This window comes from Mandrillus leucophaeus, unplaced genomic scaffold (genome assembly GCF_000951045.1).
Source record: "Mandrillus leucophaeus isolate KB7577 unplaced genomic scaffold, Mleu.le_1.0 Scaffold537, whole genome shotgun sequence".
In the NCBI taxonomy this organism is placed as follows: Eukaryota; Metazoa; Chordata; class Mammalia; order Primates; family Cercopithecidae; genus Mandrillus; species Mandrillus leucophaeus.
This window is the reverse complement of record NW_012105775.1, coordinates 1,872,926-1,883,946: the sequence shown is the minus strand read 5'-3', so window position 1 is coordinate 1,883,946 and position 11,021 is coordinate 1,872,926. Positions and strand designations below refer to the sequence as shown.

Here is an 11,021-nt window from a genome sequence, read left to right as displayed (position 1 = left end):
ATTCTCAGCAAACTAATACAGGAACAGAAAACCAAACACTGCATGTTCTCACTCATAAGTGGGAGTTGAACAATGAGAACACACGGACACAGGGAGGTAAACATCACACACCAGGGCCTGTCAGAGGGTGGGGGACAAGGGGAGGGAGAGCGTTAGGACAAATAGCTAATGCATGCAGGGCTTAAAACCTAGATGACAGGTTGATGGGTGCAGCAAACCACCATGGCGTATGTATACCTATGTAAAACACCTGCACGTTCTGCACACGTACCCCAGAACTTAAAGTATTTTTTAAAAAATCCTGTCTTACCCCACTTTCTTACCAGCCACTGTCCTGTTTCTGTGCTCCTCTTTGCAGCAGAACTCCTTGAAGGGTTGCCTGTGTTTGTTTCCACGTGCTCTTCTTTCATTCTCTAATAATCCTGTCCCGTTCAGGCTCCCCCAACCCCAAAACTCCATTGAACCTGCCCTTGTCAGGGTCACCATTGACTCCATCTTTTACTTCTCACATTACTAGACTCATTTGGAGTATTTGACAGAGTTAATTTCTCCTCCTGCCTGGTAGAGGTTCTCTTGGTTTCCAGGACTCAGCATTCTCTTGGTTTTCCTTCTGCCTTGCTGGTCGCTGCTACGTAGGAAGGGAAGATTTACAGGTTTTTCTGCCTCCTGACCCTATAATGGTGAATTCCCCAGTGGCTGCAAAGCTCTTAGTCTTCATTCTTTCTCTATCTGCCCTCTTTTCTTTGGTGATGGCATTCAGTCTCATGGCTTTTAATATGCCAACAACACTCAGATTTGTATCACCAACTTGGACTCATCTCCTGAATTCCAGACTTGTTTATCTAACTACCAAATTGACATCTCATGATATCAGGATGACATCTCACATCCAAGACTGAGCTCTTCATCTCACCCTCACCCAAGCCTGCTCCACTTGTGGTCTTCCCCATCTCAGGTGATGACAACTCCATCCTTCTGGTTTCTCTGCTTAAATATCTTGGAGTTGTCCTTGAGTCTTCTTTCCTTTCACACCTACACTCAGTCTCCTATAGGAAGTTACTTTCATTGTTCCTTCCAAGTGTATCTATTACATCTTTTCAGTGTTAATATGACCACCTGGTCTGAGCCATTTCATCTCTCATCTGGTTACTGCAATAGCATCTTCCCTGCTTATAACCATTCATTCTCTTTGTATAGCTTTTTTTTTTTTTAACTTCTCACATTACTGACTCATTTACCTAGACTGTTGCCTAGGCTGGTCATAAAATCCTGGGCTCAAGCGATCCTCCTGCCCCAGCCTCCCAAGTAACTGGGATCACAGGTGCCCGTCATGCTCAGCCCCTGTACAGTATTCTTAACACAACACAATAAGGCTTTTCAACGTCACTGCTTTGCTGACTGCCCAGCAACTGCTCCCCATTTCACTCAGAATGAAAATCAAAGTGCTCACAATGCCCATAAGTCCCCCATGCTGTAGCCACTAATTTGCTTTCTGGCCTGATCTCCCACTATCCCTGTGGGCTTTTCTGCATCCATACTGGCCTTCCTTTTGTCTTTCAAGCATGCCAGGCAGTCCTCCAGCTTAAAACCTTTGTACTGGCACTTCCTGCAGCCTGGAGCATTTGTCTCCCAGACATTTGCAGTGCCAACTCCCTCACCTTTTCTCTTGCCTTGTTCTATTCTTTTTTCTGTTGCATCTGTGTTTACATATTGTATATTTTACTGAACTTTTTTTATTCATACTTACTTATGGCACCACTCATGAGAAAGGAAGCTCCCATCCCTTTTGTTCACTGATGTCAAAGCAGCTAGAGCAGTACGGAGCACTTCTGCTGCGTAAAGGAAGAAACCAATTTTCCTTTGCAAATCGGCTCCCATTCCTAATTTCTGCCATGGATTCTGCCATGATCCTTTTCTTCTCAGATTGAAATCTTGGAGTAATCTTTATTCTTTCAATCAGTCCATCATTGTCCGTAATCCATTTGGAGTTCTCTCAGCCTCACTCTGAATTGTGTCCCTGAGTCAGGGGACCCTTCCTATTCCCCAGCCATGTGAATTTCCCAGGCCCTTATTACCTCTCCTGGGAGTTTTGTTTATCCTTGCTCTGGTCTCTTCCCCATCCAGTGCACCTTGTACACCTCTGCATGATAAATCTTTCAAAAGTACAGCCTTAGTCATGTCACTCTTTGTCTGGCAAGTAAATTTTTTAACCCAATATTTAAAGATAGATAAACAAGAAACTGAGGAAGGGAGGAGTGGGAGCCTGGGGGCAGAGGAATTGAATCCTGGCAGAGAAGAATTTGGAGGAAAAATACCTTTTAGGAACCTTATTCTTTCCCCTCCCCAAAGAGAAAAAAGTTTGTTTGTTTGTTTGTTTTTCTTTGAAATTTTATTTCCAAGACCTTTGGATATTTTTAGGTATCCAGCAAAATGTTATGAGCATCATGAATTTTACGGACCTGAACACACCAAATATATTGAGCACTATTAAAAGTGCATAGTGGAAAATAAAAGACACCCACAATTTCCTTTTTGCCAAATATATTTTGGTTTCCCCAGATTTAAAAAAAAAAATTCAGGCCGGGCGCGGTGACTCAAGCCTGTAACCCCAGCACTTTGGGAGGCCGAGACGGGCGGATCACGAGGTCAGGAGCTCGAGACCATCCTGGCTAGCACGGTGAAACCCCGTCTCTACTAAAAATACAAAAAACTAGCCAGGCGAGGTGGTGGGCGCCTGTAGTCCCAGCTACTCGGGTGGCTGAGGCAAGAGAATGGTGTGAACCCGGGAGGCGGAGCTTGCAGTGAGCTGAGATCCGGCCACTGCACTCCAGCCTGGGCGGCAGAGCGAGACTCCGTCTCAAAAAAAAAAAAAAAAAAATTCAGCTTGAGCCTCATGGTTATCTGAATACTCAGCCTTTCTATATATTCGTATGTTATCTTTCTACCCTACTTCTATTATTCTGTAATATATCAGCTACAATTCAGTCAACCAAATCACCCGTTGTTTTCCTTCTCCTGGCTGTTGTCCTCAGTTTCCTGTCCTTCCTTGTGTAGGAGGCCCAAGGCTATGCCTCTTGGCAGCCTCAGCTCCAGACTTATTTTACTATAGTTATTTATTTTTCTATTTCTTTGAATCTGTGAAATCTGTATACATATCTATCAATCAATCATCTCTATAGCTATCTGTCTGAAATTATATATGAAAAGTCCCTATCAAATGATTCATGCATTTGTTCATTTCTTCAAAAGTTTTCTCTTTACTGTTTCTCACATTTTTGTTAGCTATTGAAGCATCAAGTGTCAGTGTTAGATATGGGTTCTTTTTCACTCATTTTTTCATTCGTTAAAAAATGTTCCACAGAATGGAAGAAAATATTTTAAAAGACAAAGGATTGTTATCCGGTATACAAAGAACAGTTAAAACTCAAGAGTAAGAAAAAAGAACAACCTGAAAATGGGCTTAAGTCCCAAATAAACACCCCAACAAAGAAGATATGCAGATGACAAACAAGCATATGAAAAGACCCTCAACATCAATAGTCCTTAGGGAATTGCAAATTAAAGCAACAGTGAGATACCAGACATAGCTGTTAGAATGGCCAAAATCCAAAACACTGACAACACCAAATGCTGGTGAAGATGTGGAGCAACAGGAACTCTCATTCTTTGCTGGTGGGAATGCAAAATGGTACAGCTACTTTAGAAGACAATTTGGCAGTTTCTTATAAAACTAAACATATTGTTACCACACGTTCTAACAATCATGCTCCTTGGTGTTTACCCAAATGGGTTGAAAACTTACGTCCATGCAAAACACTGCACATGAATGTTTATGACAACCTTATTTATAATTACCAAAACTCAGAAGCAATCAAGATATCTGTCAAAAGGCAAATGGATAAACAAACTGTGGTATCTTCATACAGCGAGATACTATAAGAGATAAAAATAAGTGAGGCACTAAGCCACAGAGCCATGGAGGAGCACTACATGCATAGTACTTAAAGAAAGGAGCCAATATGCAAAGGCTACATACCATATGGTTCCAACTATATGGCCCTCTGGAAAAGGCAGAACTATGGAGACAATAAAAAGATCAATTGTTGCCAGGGCTTAGGGTGGGGGAGCGATGAATAGGTGGGGCACAGAAGATTTTTAGGGCAGTGGAACTTTCACTAGAGTTCCCATTTGGTGGAGACATGCCATTATACATTTGCCAAAACCCAATGTATAACACCAAGAGTGAACTCAAATGTAAACTATGGCCTTTGGGTGATACTGATGGATAATGACGTGTTAGTGTTGGTTCATCAGTTGAGGCTGATGGTGGGGGAGGCTGTGTGTATGTGTCTGTGGGGAGGGGCTATGTGGGAACTCCATAGTTTCCCCTCAGTTGTGCTGTGAATCACAAATGTCTCTCAAAAATATAGCCTATTAATTTTTTTTAAATGTTCACAATTGCCTACCTGCTAGGCACAAAGTAGTCAATTATTCCTGTCTAAAAAAGATATCAGCTTAGTGGGGTAGAAAAACAGATATATGAGCAAAAACTGGAAAGGTGAGATGTATACTCAGAATCCTTGTGAATGACCGACCCAAACACCCAGGCCCCTTGTTCCCTGACCCTGTGGTCCATGCCATCCCCTGTGACTCCATTTCTGCCACTCCCTTCCATGGCCTCACCCTGCATCTTATCCTCTCACAGAAGTCTTCCACCTCTGACATTATAATCCTGTCTCTGCTCATCCTTCGTATCTCTCTCTGACTTCCTCAAATGTTCCTCAGTCCTCTCCAGCAATTTGCCCCACCATATGTCTCTTACCTTGCAGCCCTCGCCGTCTTCAGTTTTCTTCCTATTCTACCTAGGCTACCTGATCCAGCCCTGTAGCCCCTTCCTGTCTCTATTCTAAAACAGCCTTATGTTGTCCTTTGCATACCCACCTGATAACGCTGCACCTCTGGATGACCCCACCTCTCGACCCTACCCCTTGTATGCAGAGTCCATACAAGAGTCACCCAGCGAGACATTGTGGACCCAACACACCCCAGGGCTGGTGCTCTGCACTGTGAGGAAGTTGCAGTTCACCCTTAACTCTCCTGCTGGAGCTCTCCTGGCTCCTGAAATTTGACAGTAAACTCGGACACTAAAAGTTTTATCTGGAAATGATTGTCTGCTTAGGCCAGGTGTGAATGCATCCCCCTTACACCCCCTTCCATTGAAAGGAACCAGTGAAGCTCTTTATCTGAAACACATTTCATGGTCATGGATGGAATCATGAACTACATTTTGCCAGTAAACCCAGTTTAGTGGCCAAGGAGGTCCAATGGGATGAGATTTTATTCCCTTCAATAACAAAAATCTGGTGTTAAGTTGGATTTTGTTTATATAGCATGAGGAATAAGTAAAGAAAGATACCTTAAAATCTCATAGGGGAATAAAGTCTTGCTTAAGGTAACTACTATGTTGTCATGGTTCATTTTTTTGGAAACATGAAGGCATTCTGTTTGAAAATGGCAAAACTGGCTGGGCATGGTGGCTCACACCTGTAATCCCAGCACTTTGGGAGGCCAAGGCAGGCAGATCACGAGGTCAGGCGATCGAGACCATCCTGGCTAACATGGTGAAACCCTGTCTCTATTAAAAAAAATACAAAAAATTAGCCGGATGTGTTGGTGTGTGCCTGTAGTCCCAGCTACTCCCGAGACTGAGGCAGGACAATCGCTTGAACTTGGGAGGCGGAGCTTGCAGTGAGCCAAGCTCACACCACTGCACTCCAGCCTGGTGGATAGAGTGAGATTCTGTCTCAAAAAATCATAAAATAAAATTTTTTAAAAAGGCAAAACTTACTTTTTTTTTTTTTTTGCTTTTATGTATATATTTTGCACAGAACTGAAGACATCAAGGAGAATGTACTGGCGATTTTACTCATTGTCCTGGTTTCCCTCCTTGGATTTCTGACCTTGAGCCAAGGCTTTTGCAAAGATATGTGGGTGCTCCTCTTCTGCCTCGTCATGGCCAGCTGCCAGTACTCCCTGCTAAAGGCAAGACCACATCTAATTCTTACCAGTAGCGTGTGCTGTCACTAATGTAGCCTTGAAATCATGAGATGATGACACAGACACTTCTGATTTGTGTTTTAGAGTGTTCAGCCTGACCCCGCCTCACCAATACACGTAAGTTTCCAAATACAGGCAAGTAGTTTTTCTTGTCTGTCTGTGTTGAAGACAAGGAAAAAGCCAAAATCTAGTCAAAGGGCCAAGTCTGTACCTAGCTCTCTATATTGAATATAAAATGGAAATATCAAATATATATATAAGTGCATGGTGGCCAGCTTCCGGCTAGACCTGAGAGCATGGTGGGGGTGGTACGGGCGAAGGTGTGGGGCAGGGGGTGAAGAGTGCGTGCAGAGTTTTTCCTATTCCACTGGATTCAAGTCAGCAGAGACTGAGCCATCTGGGGGGAAGATCCCACAGACGTTGCCATCAGACTGCCTGTCTTTGTGTCCTGATTCCTCCACTTGAATGCTTGACATTGAACAACCTACTGGGCCTCTTCATGCCTCATGTTCCCTATGTGTAAATAAGTCTAATGGAAATGCCTACATGGATTAAGTAATCCATGTATGTGCTATAACAGTGCCTGACACAGAGAGATTGCTCCATAAATGTTAGCTCTTTGTAGTGATATAATTATATGGGCATGAATCATTATTCTTATTTTTAAAATTTATTGTATATACTTATGGGGTACAGGGTGATGTTTTGGTGTATGTATACATTGTAGAATTATTAAATCAAGCTGTTTGACATATCTATAACCACATATAGTTATTTTTTCCTGGTGAGAACATTTAAAATCTACTCTCTTAGCAATTTTTGAGTATAACAGCGTATTATTATTAACTGTGGTCACCATACTATACAGAAGATCTTCAGAACTCCTTCTTCCTGTCCAGCTGAAACTTTGTACCCTTTAGCCAATCCTTCCTCATTCCCCATCCCACTGCCTCCTGGTAACCACCATTCTATTCTCTTTTTCTTTGGGTTCAACTTTTTTAGATGCCACATGTAAGTGACATCCTGCAGTATATTCCTTTCTGTACCTGACTTAATTCACTTAACCTAATAATATCCTCTAGATTCATCAGTGTTGTTGCAAATGACAGGATGGTCTTCTTTTTTTTAGGCTGAATGATATTCCTATTATATGTGTATACCACATCTTCTTTATCCATTCATCTGTTGATGGACATTTAGGGTTGATATCATGTCTTGGCTGTTGTGAAGAGTGTTGCGGTGAACATGGTGATGCAGATGTCGCTTGGACATATTGATTTTATTTCCTTTGAATATATCTTCAGAAGTGGGGTTGCTGGATCATATTCAAAAATGTAATTAAAAATTCTATTTTTATTATTTTTTTTGAGAAATCATACTGTTTTCCATAATGGCTGTACCGATTTCCATATTCACTAGCAGTATAGAAGGGTTTCCTTTTCTCCAAATCCTTGCCAACACTTGTTATCTTTTGTCTTTTTGATTAAAGCCATCATAACAGGCATGAGGTGATAGCTCATTGTGGTTTTAACTTGCATTTTCCTGAATCATTCATTCTTTTTACATGAAGCTAATCTCTTTATTCCACATTTTCACATATATTGTTAACTTTTCATCTCTGTAACTTGGAGCTAATTTGTAACAAAGACTCTGAGCTCACCTATGCTGATCTATTGGTGCCCTGGCATTATTTTGTGAACTCTGAAACACACACATGTGCTTTCCTCTGAGCCTGCTGCCCCTTTGCTCATCCACAGTGGCCTACAGGGTGGGTGCTATGGGACAGGCAGTGCCCCTTGCAGGCATCTAGGCCACGTGCGTCTGTACCGAGTTCACTGCCAGGTAGACTCCCCAGCTCGCTAAGCAACTGTCTCCTTTGTTTCAACCCTCCCTATGAAAGAAAGCTTGATTTTCCCACTGTTGTGCTTTTAAAAAAATTATATCCAGGATTTAGGACCCGTTTTTCAATCTGTGATAGCTCCTGTTTAGCTCACAGTAATTACGAAAAGCTTATAATTGGACGATCACATGGCATGCATTGCTATCTTGTTAAATTCCTCTGTTCCCCATAATTGGCTTACATGTAATACATCTTCTTTTATCCTAGAGTCTGAATGTCAAGATAAGTAGAAGCAGCATAATTAGGGTATTGAGATGTATTGTTGTGATTATCATCAGAAATCTGGGTTAGGTGGTGTGAGAGAGATGTACAGCTTTGAAGCTTTTTTGTTCAAGCCCACCCTAGATGCCACATCACCTTTCTCCTGCCTTAGTCAACTCTCCTCACTCCTAACTGCACTTCAGTGTCGCTGTCTTTCTGCATGACTCTGGGGGGGGGTGTTCTACGCTGTTAAACATTCCTTTCCTGCATATCCTTTCAGAAATAATGCAGGACATGCCAGTAAAGGTGGATGGCAAGTACAGCTGCGTAATCCTTGTGGATTTGTAATGTCTGTTACTATGGCCCCTATGCCACTGCTCTAGGTTGGAGTTATATTATTTAGTTCCTAGAGGACTCAATCAAGCTGCTATTCCTTTATCTGAGCAAGCATGTCATATAGTGAGACAGTAAGAAATCGCTTTTGTAAGACATAGTCAGACATTTAACTATGTTTATTGCAGTAATTAATTTGCTGACACCGATTTCTAAGTAGATTAGTCTCTGATTTGGGTTGACATTTCTCCAGTACTTCTAATGAAGAAACAAAATATGGTAGCTATAAAATATTTCCTATTGCAATCTGACTGAACCATGTGGGTATTTAGAAGACAGATTTATTATCTCCCATTCGTAGATAGAAAGCTTTAGAAAGGAGATGGTCAGGAGCGGGAACCCAGGTTTGGGACACAGAGACGGTTCTCAAGCTTGCTGCTAATTTTTATTCATAATGGGCTGTGAAAGGAACCAAACTGCTTTTGAGACTGCACTACTTTGCACATGTGTGGAGGGTAGCTATTAATAAATTCAGCCAATTTTTGCTCTTAGAGTGATTGACAGACCTTTCTTTTTTGCTTGCTTCTAAGAGCACAGGTGGCATATTTTGAGCAAGTTGTTAAAATCAGAAGATAGTGAAATGAAAATAAAATTTTTGCATAACACTGTGTATTTCAGTTTTAAATGCAGAATTAATAATAATGGCATGACAACAGGTATGATACAGTAGCCCCTGGGGTCAAAAGAAATCAGTTTGATTCTAAAAGAAAATAGGTCTGGGAGAGCTTAGAAAGATTAGGAGTTGGATACTGTCTAACTGAAACTTTGCAATTTGAGGATCAGAGATGGCAATATGTTAATGGGGAATGAAGATATTAATTTGCTTACACAGGTGTCCATATAGGACTAACTGACAGTAACCACTAATAATAACCCAGAAAGCAAAGTTTAGTAGAATATCCAAGAGGCAGTGAAAAACTAGAGCTGTGTGCCTGGGATCACCTGGGCAAGGCAGAGGCAGAGCTCCATTTCCCGCCTCCCCTCTACTGGCTGGGACAGCACCCGGTAATCTGCATTTTTACACACTCCCAGGTCATTATGGTGGAGGCAAACACAGATCACACGTTGAGAAATATTGGAGTAACCAAAAGCATACAGGGTTCGTATTTGAATCCAGCCTTACCATGTGTAAGCTGTGAGAGCCTGGGAAACTTACTTCTCTCAATCATAGGCTTTTCATCTGCAAAAGAGGAATAAATAATAAAACAGGATTGCAAGAGAAGGAAACAATGTAGCATCCCTGAGTGTTTAGCACAGTATCTGGCCCTGAAGCACTTAGCAATTGTTAGCAGTATTTTTATGTTTGTGCAAAATATGGATAATCAGAATAACATCAGTTGGATTTAATAAAGAATGCACTGGGCGGCTGGGCACAGTGGCTCACGCCTGTAATCCCAGCACTTTGGGAGGCTGAGGTGGGTGGATCACAGGGTCAGGAGTTCAAGACCAGGCTTGCCCAGATGGTGAAACCCCGTCTCTACTGAAAGTACAAAAATTAGCCGGGCGCAGTGGCAGGTGCCTGTAATCCCAGCTACTCAGGAGGCTGAGGCAGAAGAATCGCTTGAACCTGGGTAGCAGAGGTTGCAGTGAGCCGAGATCACATCACTACACTCCAGCCTGGGTGACAGAGTGAGACTATGTCTCAAAAAAAAAAAAAAGAAGAAGAAGAGCGCACTGGGCAATGTATGTAGTATGCCCAGTACAGGCTTTAGCGTATACTAGAGTATACTAAGTATACTAAGTCCTCTGTAAATGTTTCCTTCCTCTTTACATATGTGTCTTGATTCCTTACAGTACAAACTGCAAAGAGTGAGGGCTACAGCTTGTTATGCATTCTATTCAATTAACTGTTGCTACTATTCAGTGAAGACATTTGGTATCTACTTCAGGTTATATAGAAAGTATTAGGAATTATTTTTTTGTAAGTAAACCTTTTATTTTAGAATAGTTTTAAATCTACAGAAAAATTGGGAAAGTGGTACTGAGAACGTCTGTATACCCCGTTCCCAGTTTCACTGTATTAACTTCGTGCATTAGTCACAACATTATACATTTGTTGCAATTAATGGACCAATATTGATACATTATTATTAAAGTCCACATTTTATTCAGATTTCCTTGGTTTTTACCTAGTATCCTTTTTCTGCTTGAGGTTCCCATCCAGGGCACCAAATTACATTATAATAGCTACCATGTCTCTGTAGGCTCCTTTTGGCTGTGATAATTTCTCAGATTTTCCTTAAGCCTGAAAAAAAATTAGTCTGATTCTAAAAGGAAACAGTTTCTGGGCAACTTAAAAATATATATAGGGTGAAGTGGATACTGGAAGAAATCCGAGGAACATAGACTGGCAATATACTAATAGCTTTTGATGATCTTGACAGTTTTGAGGACTCGTCAGGTAGTTTATACATGTTTCTCAGTTGGGATTTTTCTGATGTTTATCTCATGATAAGAATGGGATTATGGA

General features: G+C 41.5%; 1 protein-coding gene across 1 annotated transcript in view; it reads left to right on the top strand.

Annotated features, from left to right (window-relative positions):
* Positions 1–11,021, top strand: part of PCNXL2 (pecanex-like 2 (Drosophila)) — a 345,612-nt gene that overhangs the window by 88,735 nt on the left and 245,856 nt on the right. Inside the window, exons 11-12 of the mRNA XM_011997321.1 lie at positions 5,889–6,042; positions 6,142–6,174. Of these exons, the coding sequence (XP_011852711.1) occupies positions 5,889–6,042; positions 6,142–6,174 (187 nt within the window). The remainder of the gene's footprint in view (positions 1–5,888; positions 6,043–6,141; positions 6,175–11,021) is intronic.